Below are 23,297 nucleotides of genomic sequence, written 5' to 3' on the forward strand. Positions count from 1 at the left end.
TTGATGAGGCTGGAAAGAGCATGGCTTGGTTTAGAAGCATGTTCGCAGCAGAAGCAATTAGATTGTTGCAGTAGAACATTGTGCTGAGGCTGGCAGGACCATGGCTTGGTTTAGAAGCATGTTCACAGTAGAAGCATTTAGATTGTAACAGTAGTACGTTTTGTTCTGGACGTTGAATAAAAAGGTGTTCTAATGAAAAGGGACCTTTCTACTCACATAGTAACACGAGAATAGCATTACAGAGAGAGAGAGAGAGAGAGAGAGAGAGAGAGAGAGAGAGAGAGAGAGAGAGAGAGAGAAACTATGATTAAAAAATATATGTGTTTCTATAAAATCACAGTGAGCTCTCTCTTCTCGCTGACCAACCAGTAGCGTCTCCCACACACCACTCACTCCTGCAGGAGGCTGAAGAGGGGCTCCAGCCTCCTGCAGTCACTCTATGTGTGGTAAACAGTCTTTTCCTGCTGTCAGAAGTCACAAAATGACTTGATGTCAGGGCTGATTTTGTGCAGGAGCCAGCCTGTGGCCAGGATACCATGCAAGAGCCTCCACTCCTGCTCTCTTGCCTAAGGGGGTTTTGTATAGCACCCTCCATTCTGGGGTACCCTTGTCTCCCAGGAACAGGTGAACCCTCCAGTTCTCTCACCTCATGACAATGGGCTACCTTAATACACAGTTTGTACATTTCTTTACTGTTTAACCACTTCAACTCCAGATGTAAAAATGAAACCCCTTCCCAGGTACCAGATTTTGAAAATAATAATGTTTTCAAACCTGTAATTGCTATAATGTTAACATATGATAAATAAAACACAAATAAATGACTTAAACTGTGTTTTTCATTAACCCTTTATGCTGCTGTGTACTACATAATGCTGTGTACTACATAAAAACAGCACTGTGAACTACACTATGCTAAAGAAATACCACATGGAGTGACTGCAAGCTCTAAACACATGGAGAGACTGCAAGCTCCAAACACATGGAGAGGCTGCAAGCTCCAAACACATGGAGTGACTGCAAGCTCTAAACACATGGAGTGACTGCAAGCTCTAAACACATGGAGAGACTGCAAGCTCTAAACACATGGAGAGACTGCAAGCTCTAAACACATGGAGAGACTGCAAGCTCTAAACACATGGAGAGACTGCAAGCTCTAAACACATGGAGAGACTGCAAGCTCTAAACACATGGAGAGACTGCAAGCTCTAAACACATGGAGAGACTGCAAGCTCTAAACACATGGAGAGACTGCAAGCTCTAAACACATGGAGAGACTGCAAGCTCTAAACACATGGAGAGACTGCAAGCTCTAAACACATGGATAGACTGCAAGCTCTAAACACATGGAGAGACTGCAAGCTCTAAACACATGGGGTGACTGCAAGCTCTAAACACATGGAGAGACTGCAAGCTCTAAACACATGGAGAGACTGCAAGCTCTAAACACATGGAGAGACTGCAAGCTCTAAACACATGGAGAGACTGCAAGCTCTAAACACATGGAGATACTGCAAGCTCTAAACACATGGAGAGACTGCAAGCTCTAAACACATGGAGTGACTGCAAGCTCTAAACACATGGAGAGACTGCAAGCTCTAAACACATGGAGAGACTGCAAGCTCTAAACACATGGAGAGACTGCAAGCTCTAAACACATGGAGAGACTGCAAGCTCCAAACACATGGAGTGACTGCAAGCTCTAAACACATAGAGAGACTGTAAGCTCTAAACACATGGAGAGACTGCAAGCTCTAAACACATGGGGTGACTGCAAGCTCTAAACACATGGAGTGACTGCAAGCTCTAAGTCTTTTTTCTTGACACAGTGAAACAAATTTAAGCACAATTACACTTTACTGACTCCCCACCCTTCTTCCCCACACCGATTGGCTGCCAGTGTCACAGACCACAGAGGGAGGCGTGGTTGAAATGAGAGACCAATTCTCATTGATTTCAAACACTTTGTTTGCAACGAATACTGCCTAATATTCGTAAAAATGAAAGACACTATTCGGATATTACTAATATTAGGAAGAAGACCATTATTTGTGCATATCCTAATATGAATTTGTATTACAGAACATCCCTAATGTACATCCCCCCCCACACACACACGCACACCCACACCCAAGCACACACAAACACACACACACACACACACACACACACACACCCACACCCAAGTACACACACACACACACACACACACACACACACACACACACACCCAAGTACACACCCACACACACCCAAGTCCACACATGCACACACAACACACACACCCCCCCCCAAGTACAGACACACAAGTACACACACACACACACAGACACACACACACAAGTACACACACACACACACACACTCACACAACACAACCTTAAATAACAAGCCCACTTGACACCAAGTATCTGCAACAGTGTCTTCAAAATAGAACACTGCAATCAATCAGGCTATTTTATTTGCAGCTGCACTGCCAACCAAAGCAGCCATCTTCATTTGCTGTTCTAACTCACCAAACTAAATGAGGACCTAATTCAACCTGCATGCTTTAACATGCTCTCTGTTTCATGTACAGCTGGATCTGATATTGAGGTCTCACCAGAAAGGCCTGGAGGGAGAATAGTCCTGCCCATACTGTCTGCCAAACTACCTGTCTACCTGTCATGGACGACAACAACAACAACAACAACAACAACAACAACAGAAAAACATGAGCAAAGTTCACAAATCCCCCAATTCATTTCCAACTGCCTTAGCTTTCATTAAGAAAGAACAGCACAACACGTCAATGAAATGATCCGAATTATCTTCAGCCTCACACAAACCGACACATTTAAGGCTGCATGCCTTGGGGAATGCTAAATTTTGTACAGAAATTGACACCTTTAGATGAACTCCCTTAGTTTGTCACCAGACCTAGTTTATTGTATGACAGGTCTAAACTAATGGAACCAAAACTGGATAAATATGAACTACCAGAAGCTTACCAAATAAACACGTACAGTACACTGAACTGAAAAGCACAAACCCACTTACAAGTCAAAATGGCTTGGCAATTGATGCATAATTAGGGTTACATGATTACCCCCAAAATGTGTTTTTTTTACCAGGGATTTTATATTGAGATATATATATATATATATATATATATATATATATAACTGTTAAAAGGTACTGCCCTGATAAGCAGCAGTTGAGGCTATATTTGTTGTAGGATGTTTTATCAGTTTTTATCAGTTTGACACTAAAATAAGAATCACTAAAGACAATTAACGATATTGAAACAAAAGTCACCTGTTGAACATTTCAGTAAAGTCAATTTTTTTCATTTATCAGCCAAATGCCTTAGAATATCAAATTCATCAACCTTTTATCTAAAAAAAGGACACTTTGTTTTAAATGCAAATGGGCAGCACATTGTCCTCAAATCCCTGTACCCTTGGTGTGGTGTAACCAGAGCGAGCTGCTTTGATCAATGTGTGGAGATACCACTGGATCATATTCTGCCATTTATTCTGTGTTGTTTTTTTTTGCTTTGAAAGTTTGTGTTGTTCGGATCATTTTTGAAATACAACCTGCATTTCTTCTATTGACATAAGCAGGTCTGGATCGTATCTCTTATTCATTTTCTGCAGACAAAGTGAGCTTATTAACAGAAAGACAAAGGAATGTTGAAACAAGGTATGTCAATGTTAACACCAAAGGCACTGCTTTCTTGGAATGGCAAATACATCACAGAGGAAAATACTAAGTGTAATTCTGTTTCTCACGTAACAAGCAGGGGTAATTATAGTATAATTCAATGTCTGAACTTGTATAAAATGTAAGCCTCACAGAAATGGAACATGGAGTGTCTGTGGTTAGGCACATTTCAGTGCATTAGTGTCTATGGTTAGGCACAGTACGATGCATGTGTTCTTCAGCACTGATCCTTTACCCCTGTGACCTTTGAGCAATAACAATAACAGACCTTCATGGGAAATCAATTTCCAAAATCATTTTGGTGTGTGGTACACCCCGGCACCCTGCAACTGTTAAATAGAAAGGGCTTCCCTTCACACAGATGTTGACCTTTCAGGAAGTAAAGGTCACTCCATTCTACTGAGTGTGGTTGAAATTGTGTTTGGACTACCCAAGAATGAACTCAAACCCAGAGCTAGAGGGATTGTATAATTAAGAGAAAATGAACTCAAACCCAGAGCTGGAGGGATTGCAGAATTAAGAGAAAAAAAGACCAAGAGAAAGATATTATGGCCCACTCATTCATGAAAAGCCAACAAAGTCATAAATAAACCCAAAAGAACTCAGTTTTCATAGAAATAAACCCACAAAAACGGTCTTACAGGTGAAATATGGAACAAAAAAGGTTCAAATGTTTCAGATAAATATATATTTTTTAAATGCAGCCACTCAGAATCCACCATTCTGCCACTATTGAACTAAGCAAGCCTCTTTAAAAAGGCATAACAATTCTAGCTAACAAAATAAATCATACATCTCTCCAGGTGAAATGACCATGGCTATGCTAGACTATCAGAAAAATATATTTCTTTAACCTAGTGCAGTTGTTCTCAAACTTTTTCAGTCTGGGACCCCCTTTTTCCATGCAAGTAAATTTTAAACATACACAACTACATTTTTAAACACATTTATGATTTCTATTGACATCTGTTGGAAGGTCATTCCACCACTGCGGGGTGAGGGTGGAGAAGGAGCGGGCTCTGGAGGCAGGGGAGCGTAGAGGAGGTACAGCCAGTCTTATAGTGCAGGAGGAGCGGAGAGGTCGAGTGGGGGTGTAGGGAGAGATGAGGGTCTGGAGGTAGCTGGGTGCAGTCTGGTCAAGGCAGCGAGAACACCAGGTGAGCAGCGGAGTTCTGGATGAGCTAGAGCGGACGGATGATTAAATGCAGATGATTTAATGACTGTGATGGGCGCCCAGGGTGCGAGTGAAAGATACATTTGTCCGGCCTCGTCCGTGGGTGCTGGAAAAACTGGGGGAGAGAGCCCAGCCTCTCCAGCCTGACCACGCACCCCGCAGAACTAAATACGAACCGCTCAGCACGCAGGTAAGGAAAAAACCCTACTCACATATTTTACATTTTTTAGGGGGAAACCTCAAGGAATCCGTGGCTGAGGGCAGACCTTCCTCCAGGCTCTAAGGGGTCGACTCCCATTTCAGCTTCCCAGCGCTTGACTAAGCCGCCGAAACAAAAGAAGCGACATGGAAGAATAACACACAGAGCTTTTATGCGCTTGCTGAAGACGTATTGGTTAGAGGCGGATTCTCCTTGCAGAAAAGCAACCAAGTTTACAATCTATAATATATCCTACCTTCAGTGTGATGGGTGCGCCTGCTTTTCTGAACAAAGGACTTCCAGACGAGGCTCTGTGCTGGTAATACACATTTGCAGATCATCTTCAACATTGAGACGGTTACAGTATTTACTTTTGACTGCAACCAGATTCGAAAATGACTCACCAAGGCATGTTGATGCAAAAGTCATAAGCCCTTTCATGGCTTCACATACTAGTTCTGAGTATTCCAAACCCAGAGATAACCAAAAATCACAAAGTCATTGTTTTGGAATAGTGAGCTTCAGGGTATTATCACATGATAAATCCACACGCTTGTCCTGTACTGCTGGGGTCAAGGCTGCATTTTAACAGCATCTTCATCAAATGGGTTTCTTATCCAGAGGCTATCTGTTGCTGTAACTTGAGGAAAATAATGCCGCAGCTGGTTTTGTAGGCCTTGTGTGACAAGATGATGTCCTTTATCTTCAACTCCCAGAATTCATTCTTTCATGAAATCTGCCATCAGAGAGAAACTTTCAAAACTGCCATTCTGTACATGTGAACACCAGATTCAAATGTTGTTGGGCTGTGAGTTGAGAACCCTGCTGTAAACTTCTGTTGAGCTCACTGAGCCGATCAAACACATCCGCGAGATAAGCAAGCATTGAAAGCCACTGTGAATCTTGAAGAAGTCCAGCATAAGGAAATCTTTGTTTCTCCAAAAAAACCACTGCTTCTTGTCTCGACTCCACCAACGTGTCAAAACCTTCCCACGGGAAAGCTGTCATACTTTTTTTGCTTTGCAAAGCACAGAAAACATGCATTAGTTGGTCGACCTTTGATGAAGTTCACCATTCTTAGCTGCTAAAGCTTCACAATGTACTGAACAATGAGTCCAAGTAGCACTGCATGCAACATGCTGAATTCGAGTCACCAGACCACTGTTCTTTCCCGTCATAGCTCTGCACTCTCAGTACATACCCCAGTGCACCGTTCCCAGTCCAGCCCAGCATCTTTAACTGCCTCAGAAGTGTCATGAATGCTTTCCCCAGCAGCTCGACCTGGAAGTGGATGACAAAACAATACATCCTCCTGCACTGATCCGTTACAAGCGTATCTTACAAAAGCTAAGAGTTGTGCAGCCCCTGACACATCAGTCAATTCATCGAGCTGGACAGCAAAATTTCACTGTTTTTCACTTTCCCGAACATCAGCAGCCATTTCATGAATGCACAGCACAGCCGAATCGTTTGAAAGGGGTATAGCGTTTAATTTACTTGCGGAATCAGTTCCCAGTATAATGGTTGCCATGCTAGAGGACATGGCACTATGAGTGAGTCAGCCGTGGTGTGGGGCTTACTGCTTTTTGCTATCCTTAAATCCACCATGTAGAACACACAGAGAGCTTTAGTATTCACACTGCGTGCTTGAAAATGCCATCCTGTTGTTTTTTCAGATTCGCTAACTTCCTCTGGAAAAAAACAATGGGTTTGTCCTTCAGGGAAGGATGCTTGGTTTTTAAATGACGGTGCATTTTTGAAGGCTTCATACTTTCATGAGCAAGTATTTCACCACAAAGAACACGCTGCAGTTGTGGGTTAGTGGATCCAGCACATGTACCGCAGCTCAATATATTTTTGAAACATGACTTCCGTGCTCACATTCCTCACTGGCCGTCTTAGAAGCAGGCTTTTTCAAAAACCGATCCATATTATTACACAATGTAGTTCGCCAATACTGAGACATCCACAAATAAGCTTGTGTTTGTAAAGCGGTCACTCCGTTTATTCTGTTTTCTTATGAGCTGAACTCTTCTTTGCTTCATTGATTGACTCCTCTCTTTCATGGTTACCTGAATAATCAGTGAGAAATGTCAAGGAAAGGACCACATCATTATCAGACCCAATTCTAAAGAGACTCACCGTTCACCCTTCACAGTGTAGCGAGTAACCTCCAAAAACGGCAGTACATCTGTAACTAAGTAACTTCTGGTTACATTAAGATATAGGCGGGCCCCACAGATATAAGGAAGGAGGAGAAAGTAGAACATACTGATTAATAGTACTATAGGGAGGGCGTGCTATTTTTGTAAGTTGATGTGCATAAAGGCAAAACATTTTTAAAAAAACATTTTTTAATTAAAAAAAAAAATGAAATGTAATCTTCTAAATCTTTTGCGACCCCCTTCAGACATCCCTGTGAACCCCAGATTGAGAACCCCTGACCTAGTGTATCATGTTTGAAAATGATATATCAAATGTACGGACATCTCGGGCGTTGTGCTGCACGAGGTGAAGCCGAGTGCCTCCAACCCTCGAGAAGAATGTATATTCAACGTATACGGACACCCCGAAGAACCTTTTATTTTTTATTAAATACCCTTAGGCCAATAAAGGGACCAAAAAAGTAGTCCCATTTATAACTTTGAGCTACACACTAAGTAAAGCTGAATTCTTCTCTCAGTGAAAGACGATGTTTCAGAAGAACAGAGGGATGGAAGGAAAACAAATGTATTCAATAGCGTCTCAGATTTCATTACTTTTTCAAGGTCTGTGTCGAAGAGGGGTCGCGTTTACAAACCACTAAAAAGACATTACTTAAAGTGATGAAGTCGGGGTGAGTGTGTATATTGACAGATTCCCCAAGTATGTTTTCATTTAGATAGTGGTTTATTCCAGCATGGAGAATAATGTAGCTTGTAATGTTATATTCTTCTCCTTGGGCATGTCTTACATGTCCATAGAAATCCCTTAGTATTTTTAGATCATTTTTATTTGCTACCTTCCAGTTCATTTAATTGCTCTTCATCCAAACTACTTTTAGAATGTGTTTTTGCTGGTAGTTGGTCACTCAGTTGTATAGCTACTGTAGCTCTGTAAACAAGATGGCTACAGGTACTGTACATTCTGTACATTCTGTGAGGCAGTGCAGTGATTTCTAATATGTGATAAAGGTCCAACTGTCTGTATCCATCCAATATATGGACAGCTGGAACCTTGCTCGACCAATCACATTGTTTGTTTCATGTTCCATTGCCAGCACTGCTGTCAGTCTGTGCCTGGGAGAGACCCAATACTGTCTGTGTTTTATAAACCAGTCCTGGTTTGCCATTAGATGACCCAGTCTGGAATTGAGGCGCTGTCCTGAAGATATCGATTGAAGCGCTTTTTTAAAATATTAAGAAATGTGCTAACTGTGTAACAAGTTTGACTGCCTTCACTACAAAATGTGAAAATAGAGAAATGAAATTCCACATGAGCCAGATTTAGATAAATCCTTCTCCTTTAATATTCTTCACACATTGAAAAGATTTCCAGATCAATGATTGTTATCTTCTTTTGAACTGAAAATCCACCCATCTTAACCTGAACATTACAATAGAGAGAATGCTCTGAATGTCTGTGTGTATAGCTTTAGGAGCCAGGTCCTCTGTTTTCCTCAGATGTTACTGTAGATCAAGAATGTTTTTTAAGACTTATAAAATACATCAATTATATATATATGAAATACACTGGCCAACTATGAACTACTAGTGCCATCTAGTGCCTACAACTCATATTACAGAACTCACTTCCAAATAAATGAACATTGAGAATCTTTACACAAATGCTATACTGTTGTCTAAATCCTGCACATAAACAAACCCCTCTCAGAGTCAGATCTCTTGCTTATTTACCAAAGATCTTGAATACATAATTGTAAGCAAATACATGCAATCCCACAGATGCAGAGGAATCTGTATAGTATCCATTAACTACTATTGCAAAAAGGGATACCAAGATATTTAGAAACCAACAGGCAGGAATTCTGCTGTTATACATCAATAATGTATATTAATGGAGGTAGACATTTCAGACTAATTCTACACTCACCAGGAGAGTCATCCGAACATATGTGATGGTTTTAGTTAACCTGAATGACCCACGCTGCTTAAAGAAGGGAAGAGCAATTTAAAAATACTGTTACCCTCATCAGCACCATGGCTTGGTAACGCAGTCTGTATCCTCATCAGCACCATGGCTTGGTAACGCAGTCTGTATCCTCATCAGCATGGTTGCTTGGTAACGCAGTCGGTACCCTCATCAGCACCATGGTTTGGTAACGCAGTCTGTACCCTCATCAGCACTTTGGTTTTGTAACACAATCTGTACTCTCATCAGCATGGTTGCTTGGTAACGCAGTCTGTACCCTCATCAGCATGGTTGCTTGGTAACGCAGTCTGTACCCTCATCAGCACCATGGCTTGGTAACGCAGTCTGTACCCTCATCAGCACCATGGCTTGGTAACGCAGTCTATACTCTCATCAGCACCATGGTTTGGTAACACAGTCTATACTCTCACCAGCACTATGGCTTGGTAACGCAGTCTGTACCCTCATCAGCACCATGGTTTGGTAACGCAGTCTATACTCTCATCAGCACCATGGCTTGGTAACGCAGTCTATACTCTCATCAGCACCATGGTTTGGTAACACAGTCTATACTCTCACCAGCACTATGGCTTGGTAACACAGTCTGTACCCTCATCAGCACCATGGTTTGGTAACGCAGTCTATACTCTCATCAGCACCATGGTTTGGTAACGCAGTCTATACTCTCATCAGCACCATGGCTTGGTAACGCAGTCTGTATCCTCATCAGCATGGTTGCTTGGTAACGCAGTCGGTACCCTCATCAGCACCATGGTTTGGTAACGCAGTCTGTACCCTCATCAGCACTTTGGTTTTGTAACACAATCTGTACTCTCATCAGCATGGTTGCTTGGTAACGCAGTCTGTACCCTCATCAGCATGGTTGCTTGGTAACGCAGTCTGTACCCTCATCAGCACCATGGCTTGGTAACGCAGTCTGTACTCTCATCAGCACCATGGTTTGGTAACACAGTCTATACTCTCACCAGCACTATGGCTTGGTAACACAGTCTGTACCCTCATCAGCACCATGGCTTGGTAACACAGTATTTCGGGGTATGCCCCTTCCTTGAGAATATTTTGGACAGTGATTAATCTGATCTAAATTATTAAAATAAAAAGAAAAACTACATTAGTTAATTTTAGATGATATAATTTGCAGCTTGAATTAAGAACCCATCAATGAATGGACTGTACATACAATCATGTGCTCAATATGACAAGCTTCAGTTTTTTTTACATCACCCACACAGTGATCTTATCAGTTTTATTTTGCAGGATTTAGAATGACTGCCGCGGGTTTAATGTCAGTTTGCGGGTCGACTTGGGTGGTCTGTGTTGGTTAGCATCAAATAGTTAAGAGATATTCCCTGACAAATCAGTAGTTTCCCAGTAGGTCATGCCTGCTCTGTGACCATAAAGCCACAGACATATAACGCCTCACAGTGACAGAACGGGAAACGTCTACTTCATCAGGACAGCTCTGAAGCCAGCAGCATGTACTTGATAAGTCAAACTTTATAAAACAGAAGTAGCTTGTAATGTCTGATGGTTTATCATTAGGAAATACACTCAATAAGGGTTCTAGTCTAGCATTATTGTGTATAATTGTCCTCTGGTTAAAAAAAAATAAAAAAATAAAAAAAGCTAAGTTAAAACAGGTGGTATTTTTTCAAGACTGCATATTAACCAGTTCTACACTGTTTATGAAAACAAAACACAACGCGAAGCTAACCGTTGCTACGCTTATAATAATTGTAATAATTCCATAGTGCTCAACCAGCACATTTTTTAGGCTACAGAGACCTCTTGTGGTCAAAACCAGAACTGCTCATTTCTATAAACATCAGACGTATTAGGTTGGTATTTTTTTGTGAGGAAGGATTTCAGTGGAAATAAAACCAAGGACTATGCCAGCGCTGAAAAATGAACCCTAAATCTATACAAATTAGAACTGAGACAAATAATTAAACAAACCTGAACAAATGCAAAGACTGTAATATCGCAGCCTATAATTTAACAAGGTACAAGGCACATTATTCCTTCTTCTTCTTCTTCTTCTTCTTCTTCTTCTTCTTATTTGGGTGTATTTTGCACCACAGCAAAATGTTCTCTTTCTGGTGCATATTGACCAGTCTTTGACCAATATATATATATATATATATATATATATATATATATATATATATATATATATATATATATATATACAGTGCCTTGCAAAATTATTCAGACCCATTCTCTCATATTACTGAATTACAAATGGTACATTGAAATTTCGTTCTGTTTGATATTTTATTTTAAAACACTGAAACTCAAAATCAATTATTGTAAGGTGAGATTGGTTTTATGTTGGGAAATATTTTTAAGAAAAATAAAAAACTGAAATATCTTGCTTGCATAAGTATTCAACCCCTGTGCTGTGGAAGCTCCCAGTTTACACCGATGAAAGAAATTGCCCTAACGAGGACACAATTACCTTACCATTGGCCTCCACCTGTGAACCATTAAAGTTGCTGTCACATTTTCTGGATAAAAACCCCACTGTTGAAGGATCATTGGTCAGGCTGTGAATCTGAAGGAAAATGAAGACCAAAGAGCATTCTAACACTGCCCGTGCCTCAAGACACACCATCCCTACAGTGAAGTATGGTGGTGGCAACATCATGCTATGGGGATGCTTCTCATCAGCAGGGACTGGGCATCTTGTTAAAATTGAAGGAAGAACGGATGGAGCAAAATACAGGGAAATACTGCAAGAGAACCTGCTTCAGTCCGCTAAAAAACTGAAGCTTGGGAGGAAATTCACCTTTCAGCAGGACAATGATCCCAAGCACAAGGCCAAAGCAACATTGTAGTGGCTCAAGAACAAAAAGGTGAATGTCCTACAGTGGCCCAGTCAAAGTCCTGATCTCAATCCCATTGAGAATCTGTGGCACTATTTGAAAATTGCGGTCCACAAGCGTCGTCCAACCAACCTGAACAACCTGGAGCAAATCTGCCAAGAAGAATGGGCCAAAATCACTCCGACACTGTGTGCAAAGCTGGTACATACTTACCCCAAAAGACTTAAAGCTGTTATTGCAGCAAAAGGTGGCTCTACCAAATATTAATGTGTGGGGGTTTAATACTTACGCAAGCAAGATATTTCAGTTTTTTATTTTTCTTAAAAATATTTCCCAACATAAAACCAATGTCACCTTACAATAATTGATTTTGAGTTTATGTGTTTTAAAATAAAATATCAAACAGAACAAAATTTCAATGTACCATTTGTAATTCAGTAATATGAGAGAATTGGTCAGGGGTCTGAATACTTTTGCAAGGCACTGTATATAGAGATAGATAGATAGATAGACAGATAGATAGATAGATAGATAGATAGATAGGTAGGTAGGTAGGTAGAATTATAGATATCATTTTTATTTATTGATTGTATTTAAAAAAAAAAAAAAAAACAAGAGATGGCATTATAACCAGTGTTCCATGGGCCATGCCCAAGTTCAGTGAATGCACCAAACCCTCACAGTTCAATTTAAAATTATTATCAATGTATATATATATATATATATATATATATATATATATATATATATATATATATTCTTTTAAATATTTGATATGTCAATGTAAATTTGGAAATAAATAAACGTGCAAGAAATTCCAAGTTGTCAACTGAAGATTCGCCTTCAAATACCAGAATATCCGTATCTTGAAACTGCAGCTCCCATGAACGCCTCAGTGTACATTGATGTAAAAAAGGAGCAGGTCGCAGCGGCCAGAAAAGCCAATAAAATCACGGGAAAGGCGGGGTTTTAGGATCACGGACGTCACGGCTGCAGTTGCAGTATTTCCTTGCAGAAAAGGGACGCGAGAGGGGTCTGGTGAGCGAACTTGACATTGAAGTGCAGTGCTGGTAAGAATCTCAGAAAACATAGCCGACTTTCATTAAACACGGAAGCCGCATTGTTTGTTTGCAAAAATAAATAACAGCGTTTGATATCAGAAAGTGTGTGTTTTCCCAGCACAGCTGGTTGTGCGAGGGGAGGCCTTAGACAGTGACGCAGTGCCAGTGTGTCTGCTAGTTCTGTTTAGTACATCAGGCACACAGTTATGATTTCGATGGACAACTAAAAAATGAAAGTGTTTGAAATAAGTGTGCTTTATCCACAGATGAAAATAATCGGCTTGTCAGCAGTGACGACCCAGCTTGTTTGAAAATGTCGTCTGGTAATTTTCTTGGCTGGTTGTGCATTATTATTTTCACTTTCGTTTTTTAAATGCTCACGTTGTAATGTTTGTAACAGCATTTGAACGTTCTGCTAAAACGTGTCACTCATTGATTGTGCTTTACACGTTAAATATATCTAATAACATCACCTAGAATATGCGAGGCACGTGTTTTAGGGTGATTTGTTCATTTTTAAATGGCTTCATTAATTAATCCAAACTGAGACAGATAAACAGTCAGATTAAGCCTCAAACAATTTCTGGGAGTGTTTAAAGCCATTTGATACTGTTTGAAAGGGAATCATCATTTTGCAAACTGTGTGTTTTTTTTTTAATCTTTCAGGGAGTTGTGCTGTACAACCATGGCCTCTGCAGCAATCCTTGACCCAGATATCATCAGGGAGGTCCTGGAATGCTCAATCTGCATGGAGACTTTCAATCAGGACCAGTTACGGCCCAAACTCCTGCAGTGTGGGCATACTGTGTGCAGGCAATGCCTGGAGAAGCTGCTTGCAAGCACCATCAACGGAGTGCGCTGCCCCTTTTGCAGCAAAGTGTCCAGGATGAGTAACATCTCCCAGCTGGCTGACAATTTGACTGTCCTTAAAATCATTGACTCTGCAAGCTCAAGTGCAACAATGTGTTTGATGTGCAAAGTGTGCAGGAACAGACTACCAAAGCAGTACTGCCAGGTGTGCAGACTGGTGCTGTGTGATGCCTGCAAAGCTGAGGGGCACGAGCAGCAAGGTCACCCTGTACTTGCCATCCACGCTGCGGCCGAGCAGCGCAGGAGAGACGTGGGGGAGAAGCTGTCTGCTTTGCGGCAAATGATGCAGGATATACAGAAGAAGAAATCTGCTCTGGATGGAGTCTTCAGAAAACTGCGATTAAAATACAAATCTGTGCAGCAGGACTATGCTAAAGCTGAGCTTGGATTACAGGACGAGCTGACAAAGTCTCGCACGGCTTTTTCCAGTTCCTTGTCAGAAATCGAAAAACTGAACAACCAGGTTCTCGAGGAACAGACCTATCTTTTAAACCTGGCGGAAGTCCAGCTGGTATCGAGATGTGACTATCTCACCATGAAAATAAAGCAGGCAGATCTTGCTCTGCTGGAAGAGGCCATTGATGAGGAAGAACTGGATTTGAAGTGCAACCTTCCTGTGCTTCTGAAGCTGCAGGAGCCTGAACTGGTCCAAGCTGAACACCTGGAGCCTCTGGGTGTGGGACAGGTCAAAACAAACCAGGTCACTGTGAACACGGAAGAGGATTACCAGGAACAGGCAGAATCTTCATTCAGTTTGTATCGAGATGTTGACATGGTGGCTGAAAAAGCGTGCTCTTTGACAGCATCGCCCAGCTTCAAACCAAAGCTTGTGGAGCCGGGAGCTTCTGGATCACAGCAGTGCCAGTTCATTAAGAAAATGGGCTGCAAAGGCAATCTGCCTGGTATGTTTAATCTCCCTGTTAGCTTGTGTGTTACAATGCAAGGGGAGGTGCTCGTGGCCGATCGTAGAAACTACAGAATTCAGATTTTCAATCGGAAGGGCTTCCAAAAAGAAATCCGACGAAGCCCGAGCAGCATTGACAATTTTGTTCTCAGTTTTCTTGGGGCAGATCTTCCGAATTTGATACCACTGTCGATAGCCATTAACAATCAGGGACTGATCGGCGTTACAGATAACTATGACAGTTCAGTGAAGGTGTACACACTTGATGGCCACTGTATAGCATGCCACAAGAATCAGCTAATTAAACCGTGGGGCATTGCAGCAATGCCTTCAGGACAGTTTGTAGTCACGGACGTGGAAGGGGGTAAGCTGTGGAGTCTCGCTGTGGATCGCAGTGTGGGGGTTGTGAACTGTAGCAGGCTGTGTTCAGCTGTCCGCCCCAAGTTTGTTACCTGTGACAGCAGCGGGACTGTGTATTTCACTCAGGGTCTGGGATTAAACATCGAGAACAGGCACAACGAGCATCAGCTGGAAGGGGGCTTTTCCATTGGGTCTGTGGGTACCGACGGACAACTGGGCAAACAACTGAGCCATTTCTTCTCAGAAAACGAGGACTTTCGCTGCATTGCTGGAATGTGTGTGGATTCCAGGGGAGATCTACTGGTCGCAGACAGTGGTCGTAAAGAGATTTTGCACTTTCCCAAAGAAGGGAGTTTCAGCGTCTTGATCCAAGAAGGGCTAACGTGTCCTGTTGGTCTGGCCATAACTCCTAAAGGCCAGCTGTTGGTGTTGGATTGCTGGGACCACTGTGTAAAAGTGTATAATTATCACCCAAGAAGACAGTCCTGTACAGACTAGGACTAGAACCCAAGGATGGCGTTTTGCAATAGATTTAACATCTGTTTTCTGTTTCCATTCATGCTGTCATTCATATAGGAAATTCAGGAACCTCTGCTACTATATTTTAGTACAGCAAGCTAATTATTGGTGTTAATAAAAGTGTATGTCAAAAAAAAAAAAGGCCACACCTTTATTTTCATATTTTAGGTTGGCATATTTTTTTTGTTTTGTTTTTATATGGGTTACTGATGCTTGTTTTGAAATAAAGAATCAGAGCCTAACTAATTATACATAATTCAAATATTGTACTAATTTATACATAATTCAAATATTGCAACCAGGATGCTGTGTTTTTTCATGAAGTGTTTGAGGGTCCCTGAAAGTTAAAGCCGAAGCTGCAAGCACTGTATTAAAGGATGCACAACATGTGACCCATGCCAGGTTGCGCACTGCCTGGTTAACTTCAGAAAAAGAAAAAAAAGACTGACAGTGAGTCATTGTACAGAAGTTAATTCCGTGGGTTAGTGGCTGTAGGGTATCATTAGAGTAAAATAATGACAGTCTACACTGGCATACTGAAAAGAACATTACAAGATCCATCATTGAAATGGCAGTTGATTTATGACATATTTTATTATTGAAACATTTAAAAAAAAAAAAAACCTCACACACACACCACTTAGGCAGCCAGTGACCTTTTAAAATGAACTAGTCATGTAATCACTGCAGTAATGTTCCCAATGCATTTATACATGTAGTTTGCATAGCACCAAATGTGGCATTGAAGTGTCTGCATTCTCAACCGTTTGTGTGTCTTTTACATCCTGACTTGTGTGGATTGTTTGATACCTTTTGAGTGCAATAAATCTGAGACTACAGAAAGCTGTGTTGATTTCAAGCCTGCTTTACCTCTGAAGTAATCAATAGGTGCTGTTTGCTAGTGCTGATGGGGAGCTAGTCACAGTGAGGGCATCTACTGTATAGTGTAATGGTACATGTTAGTGCTGTGACAAATTAATAGAGTGGGATCAGGCATTTCTGCATTATATCAACACATATCATTTGTTCTGGACACGATGGACAACAGAGGTCATTCTAGTCCAGGTGTTTGTTCCAACAAGACCCTGATTGAACCAATTAAACCTGTAGCCAGGCACTATCCCTAAAAATCTGTTGTGAAAAGCACCCCTGAAAAAAAGTTTGTGCTCCAAAATAATACAAATCGTCCCTGTCTTTCTTAAACTGAATTATAGTGACATAGATGCCCCCTAAAACAGGGACACAGCTCAACACAGAATTGCACATGCAACAGTATTGCGAAAAGACCAGAGAAATGTCACTCCACCTACGAAGCGCCACACATAGAAAACTGAGCTTCAGCATCACTGGAGGGAGGAAAACGCAAAGAAATGGATCATTTTCAGGTTGCTTATTTTATATTGAGGCGTTGTAAAAGCATTTGAAAAATTAAGTTACACTACACTTCACTTGTGCAGTTACTAAAATTAGAGTAAGTTTTTATAACAATATACTCAAAGAGAACATTCAAATAACAGGTAGATGCCAGTTAGAAATGATCCAAAAAATTACAAAGTAGTCTGTCCTCAAACGAGGACAATGGCACTTAATGGGTTAAATGGATGAAGTGCAGAGCTGAGCTATGTGGTAAAATGTAGCGTGTATTCACCCAGGAGTAATATTACAGTGTAGACACTACAGTTAAATCAGATTCCAGCTAGTACGATTTACAGATTGAATGCATTCAGTGGTGACAGGACGGTGTCACTGTACAGCTATGTGAATGTATTCAGCTGTGATAGGACTGTGTCACTGTACAGCTATGTGAATGTATTCAGCGGTGACAGGACTGTGTCACTGTACAGCTATGTGAATGTATTCAGCGGTGACAGGACGGTGTCACTGTACAGCTATGTGAATGTATTCAGCGGTGACAGGACTGTGTCACTACAGCTATGTGAATGTATTCAGCGGTGACAGGACTGTGTCACTGTACAGCTATGTGAATGTATTCAGCGGTGACAGGACTGTGTCACTGTACAGCTATGTGAATGTATTCAGCGGTGACAGGACTGTGTCACTGTACAGCTATGTGAATGTATTCAGCGGTGACAGGACTGTGTCACTATACAGCTATGTGAATGTATTCAGCGGTGACAGGACTGTGTCACTACAGCTATGTGAATGTATTCAGCGGTGACAGGACTGTGTCACTGTACAGCTATGTGAATGTATTCAGCGGTGACAGGACTGTGTCACTACAGCTATGTGAATGTATTCAGCGGTGACAGGACTGTGTCACTATACAGCTATGTGAATGTATTCAGCGGTGACAGGACTGTGTCACTGTACAGCTATGTGAATGTATTCAGCGGTGAAAGGACTGTGTCACTGTACAGTTATGTGAATGTATTCAGTAATTACAGGACTGTGTCACTGTACAGCTGTGCGAATGTATTCAGCGGTGAAACTGAAACTGAGAAGCACCAGCTGCATGTGTATACATGGTTGTGGTTCATAGATTCAGTAAACAGGGATACATAACAGGTAATAAATGACATGTACGGATAATCCCTCAAACTACGGTGTTCACCCATCCAAGGAAAAACACAACTCTGCCCCCGGCGATCCTGGTGTTCATTTCATTCAATTGTGGACAAGGCTGCTGTGGATTCAGTTCCGAGGCTGCATGTACTTACAGAGCACACGACTGACAGAGGGATAAAGAGAGGAGTTTGGAGAGCTCAACGATTAGTTGGTAGTTCAGAAACCTTGAGGGTGTGGTTTGAAAAAAAATCCAGATCATATGCCCCCTGCAACAATGTTAGTGCTGTGATTATAATGAGTGGCTTTTGAGGGAAAGAAGACAAGCAGCATTGCAGGAGGGAGCATGATATGGATACATGATGGAGTTGTGAACACACCCTTCAAGTGCTTCCATCTGATTTATAACCCACAGTGCGTGAATAAGCCAACTCATCACATTAGTACTTGTGCTCAATTTTAGTAGGTCACACAGAGCTAGATCTACAATATTCTACCATGCTGCATAGACCTGGGATTTCAGACATCTGTATATACTGTACCCAATCTCCCCTCTGAAATGAATTACTCTTAAGGAAACCACTGGCACATGAAGTTTACAATCTGCTATGCACTAATCCATACCAACGTCAAGCTTGTGCTGTGTGTGGGTATTATCAGTTAAACCCAAATGGTCTGACGTGTTTTAGATAACAGCCTCTACAGGCTGGCCTGTAATTGGCATACACAAGTAAACTCCTTAGAGAAAGAAGGGTTTGGAAAACCCCATTGGCACACCATTATAATACCTGTGAATTAACCAGGAGAAACCAAAGAAGAACCTCTAAGTGATCACAGCATGGCCAGCAATGGCAACATATAGGATTGGACCACATACTACCCATGTAACAGAGCAGAGGGCTGGGAGTGAACCAGAGACCACACACCAGAAACAAGTGCCTTAACCACTAGGCAAGGGCTTATCTGCATTCATGGTAATAGATACCATACTGCATGGATGTCAAAGTCATTTCAGCCATTGGCTGTGCTTACCTTTCTGGTACTGGAGCCAGAGCTGCTGCTGGACCTTCTTGCTGGGAAAGTATATGGTGCAGGTGAGCTCGGAGCCATACAGGGCCTCAGCAATGTAGTGTGTGCCGTGCTGCTGGATGAGTGCCAGCAGCTCCTCTCGACTGCTCTCCACGTTTAGCACCTTCAGCACTTTAGAGAATCCTGGGAGAGACACGTGGAACACTTTTACATGCTACCCTAGAAAAGCACTGCTTATTTGAAGAGGTTCACCTCGTAGTTCATGTCACGGGTTTTTAAAATCCTTTTTCTTATGTTGCAGAGCTTTGTTGCCTACATGTTGGTTAATTTAATTCAGGATACAGGTGTTGATTTAAAAAAATGTATAATAAAAATCTACCGGTTTCTTCCTGGTATCGAATCATTTCCTGAAACTGAGCAAGAGCACAGGAAGTGAATCCATACAAGACATTTCTAGTCTTTGAAATATCTGCATGTTCCAAATTGAAGTATACAAATCAAGCAAAGCGCCAAAAGATCTTCAAACTGCATAATAGTGATAATACTACCAGTGCTGTTATTATTATTATTATTTATTTCTTAGCAGACGCCCTTATCCAGGGCGACTTACAATTGTTACAAGATATCACATTATACAGATATCACATTATTTTTACATACAATTACCCATTTATCCAGTTGTTTTTTTTTTTTTTTGTTTACTGGAGCAATCTAGGTAAAGTACCTTGCTCAAGGGTACAACAGCAGTGTCCCCCACTGGGGATTGAACCCACAACACTCCGGCCAAGAGTCCAGAGCCCTTACCACTACTCCACACTGCTGCCCACAGTAACACAGCAATATCAATGATACGGAACAGAAAAGCCAGAGGTTTTTTTTTTTTTGTATTTATTTTTTATCGCTCTTCCTGCAGTGATTTAGAAGACAGATATGAAATCCCAGTGCACTAAGCAGATCTGGAATAGCCTCTTCTAGGGTGTGCGAGGAGACGCAGTGATCCTGGATTACTCTCACACACGCTGAGAGGCAGAGGTATGTATTCATCCTGGATTACTCTCACACACGCTGAGAGGCAGAGATATGTATTCATCCTGGATTACTCTCATACACGCTGAGAGGCAGAGGTATGTATTCATCCTGGATTACTCTCACACACTCTGAGAGGCAGAGGTATGTATTCATCCTGGATTACTCTCACACACTCTGAGAGGCAGAGGTATGTATTCATCCTGGATTACTCTCACACACGCTGAGAGGCAGAGGTATGTATTCATCCTGGATTACTTTCACACACTCTGAGAGGCAGAGGTATGTATTCATCCTGGATTACTCTCACACACGCTGAGAGGCAGAGATATGTATTCATCCTGGATTACTCTCACACACTCTGAGAGGCAGAGATATGTATTCATCCTGGATTACTCTCACACACGCTGAGAGGCAGAGGTATGTATTCATCCTGGATTACTCTCACACACTCTGAGAGGCAGAGGTATGTATTCATCCTGGATTACTCTCACACACTATGAGAGGCAGAGATATGTATTCATCCTGGATTACTCTCACACACTCTGAGAGGCAGAGATATGTATTCATCCTGGATTACTCTCACACACGCTGAGAGGCAGAGGTATGTATTCATCCTGGATTACTCTCACACACTCTGAGAGGCAGAGGTATGTATTCATCCTGGATTACTCTCACACACGCTGAGAGGCAGAGATATGTATTCATCCTGGATTACTCTCACACACTCTGAGAGGCAGAGATATGTATTCATCCTGGATTACTCTCACACACGCTGAGAGGCAGAGATATGTATTCATCCTGGATTACTCTCACACACTCTGAGAGGCAGAGATATGTATTCATCCTGGATTACTCTCACACACGTTGAGAGGCAGAGATATATATATTCATTAATACAAGATGACTTGGAAGCAATGCACCATGTGACAAAGTCATAAGTCATAATTACAGGACATGTTCCAATTAAGGACCCTAATTGATCTAGCAGATGGTAATTCTCTGATTGCAGTTAGGGCATACATTTCAAGAATGTCTGGTGTAATGTCTGAAACATTACGATTGCTGTGCTAATTTTGTCAAGTAATTTGTTCATGTACAATAAGGCGACCATATAAAAATGAATTCAAGGGCCTCAAGTCCGATGGGCTGGGGGACCATTCCAACCGCCTTATGCTTCAGGAGTTATAAAATAGCTTGTAGGTGTAATGTATAATAACCTCCTATTGCTGCAAGTAGTAGCAAAAGCGTATTTGTAACAGAGGGGCAAGCAAGTTTTAAGGGGTTTGAGCTTGTGAAATATGAATAAACAAAGCCATAAACTTCAGTAACCGGACACCAATGACTTCTAAATAGGTGTTTAACATTTTACTCATACTCCATTTACATTGTAATTGAGGACATGTGGCGATAGTACCTTTAGAAAATGAAACACATTCAGCATTTGGAAAGAGTAAAGAAAGGTGTATAATTGTGTGACTATATGCAGGTGGTGTATGATCCCACTTCCAGAATACTAGTGCACCTGCTGAGAAGCTTTCAGTTAAACTGTGTTCAGTTAAACTGAATGTAGCGCACCCAGGCTCAGTTATACCATCCCGTCTCCATGCATTCCACCAACATTGTAACACTGGCCTCTGTAGTTCAATATAGCAGGGTGGTACTCAGTAGCACATTACCTTCATCAGATTACTCACATGAAATTGCCTTTGCATGATCAAACTAATGGCTCAGTGCAAGGACTTCACGTGCATGGAAAATGCTGCTGATCCTGTTTCTACGCTATTATCGTGTGTAAGTACCAGGCCCTTTGGCTCATCATCAACATGACATCTTTAATAAACTGCTAGAAATCCATCAGACAAAAAATCTTTTTTGAAGGTTTGGGACACAGAAGTGCAGTCCCAGGTGCGTGTTTAGAAGCAGGCATTGCTTCTGCAGTTAATACATCCCGGTTATTATTAGAAATGTGGGTCTGTTATTTGTGTGTGTTTACCTGTTGACAGCGTGATGGCGCTGAGCTTCACCTTGTACAGGTTACTGCGGACTCTCCACTGTTGCACCATGGGATATCCCATAGCTTCACTGTGCTTGGCTTCTCCTGCATTACCAATACAGAAAAGACACTGTTAAAAAGGGCTGGCCATTCGGACGCCAGTCGCAGCCTGGATCCCAATGTTTCTACACTTTCACTGGCTTCTTTCCTGTCATTAACCAACCAGCTGCTTCCTGTGTCGACTGACATGCTTTCAGCCAGTAACATGCTCTGACCCAGAAGACACTGCTGAGGTGAAATGTGTGTGGTGATTGGGGGAGAGTAATGGGGAGGATGTACCTGTTCTGTGAAGAAACAGGCTTGATTGTAATAGACATGAGGTAGTGGTGTCCTATTACCAGGGATTATGGACTGTTCTTAAATGTGCTGCACTCTCTGGTCATTCCGTCTGTGTTGGTGTGAAAGGGATGGCTTGCGAGTGACGTCACACCAGGAAGGAGAATGGACACGTTTAATAACAAAATAACAGATTTAAACAAACAAAACAAACAGACACTGAACAAAACAAGTATCATGCTAGCCTAAAACTAGCACGAGTAGCACGCGTTGTCTTTCTGCTTTCTTTTGCTTTACCTCCCGACTCTCGTTCCGCCTCTGAACACACGAACCCCGTTCAGCCAAAGCTGTTTGTTTTTATATTGTGGCCGAGGGATTAACTGGCTATCAAATACCTAGTTTACCCCTCGACCACAGTCATATGCATGGTCAACAGCCAGTTCATCAATAATCACTCGCTGCTGACCACGCATTCACATGATTTTATCTGGATAGGGCATTTTAACCCCATCCAGGCTGTAAAACAATAACAAAACATTGTGTTTTTACACACTAAACCATACATTAAAACAATAATGACACAACACAAATACAAACTAATACATATGCGCACAGTGA

At 41.7% G+C, this 23,297-nt stretch overlaps 2 protein-coding genes across 7 annotated transcripts in view; one reads left to right on the top strand and one right to left on the bottom strand.

Moving 5' to 3' along the window:
* LOC117396811 (astrotactin-2-like) overlaps positions 1–23,297 on the bottom strand; it is a 559,949-nt gene that overhangs the window by 168,878 nt on the left and 367,774 nt on the right. For 3 of the 4 annotated variants that reach the window (XM_059005718.1, XM_059005716.1, XM_059005717.1), the window contains 2 exons: positions 22,344–22,448; positions 19,325–19,504 (listed from right to left, as the gene is read on the bottom strand). In XM_059005718.1, coding sequence (XP_058861701.1) covers positions 19,325–19,504; positions 22,344–22,448 — 285 coding nt within the window. Of the gene's footprint in view, positions 1–5,334; positions 5,459–19,324; positions 19,505–22,343; positions 22,449–23,297 lie in introns of those variants that run through there. The other variant, XM_059005719.1, reaches the window with a different exon arrangement.
* On the top strand, positions 12,997–17,429 carry LOC117396813 (E3 ubiquitin-protein ligase TRIM32-like). 3 transcript variants are annotated; one of them, XM_033995017.3, is made up of 2 exons: positions 12,997–13,125; positions 13,783–17,429. In XM_033995017.3, the coding sequence occupies exon 2, from the start codon at positions 13,802–13,804 to the stop codon at positions 15,746–15,748; it is 1,947 nt and encodes a 648-aa protein (XP_033850908.3). In that variant the 5' UTR covers positions 12,997–13,125; positions 13,783–13,801; the 3' UTR covers positions 15,749–17,429. The 3 variants fall into 3 exon arrangements, with proteins under 3 accessions (XP_033850908.3, XP_058861704.1, XP_058861703.1); XM_059005721.1 differs by lacking the exon at positions 12,997–13,125 and adding an exon at positions 13,378–13,439; XM_059005720.1 differs by lacking the exon at positions 12,997–13,125 and adding an exon at positions 13,392–13,455.

Source organism: Acipenser ruthenus, chromosome 31, assembly GCF_902713425.1.
Source record: "Acipenser ruthenus chromosome 31, fAciRut3.2 maternal haplotype, whole genome shotgun sequence".
Taxonomy (NCBI): Eukaryota; Metazoa; Chordata; class Actinopteri; order Acipenseriformes; family Acipenseridae; genus Acipenser; species Acipenser ruthenus.

Bases quoted from the DNA above. Each gene is read 5' to 3' on its own strand.
- LOC117396813 (XM_059005720.1), top strand. From the start codon at position 13,430: ATGTCGTCTGGTAATTTTCTTGGCTG. The intron at 13,456-13,782 runs GTTGTGCATTAT...TTAATCTTTCAG, and splicing joins TCTGGTAATTTTCTTGGCTG to GGAGTTGTGCTGTACAACCA.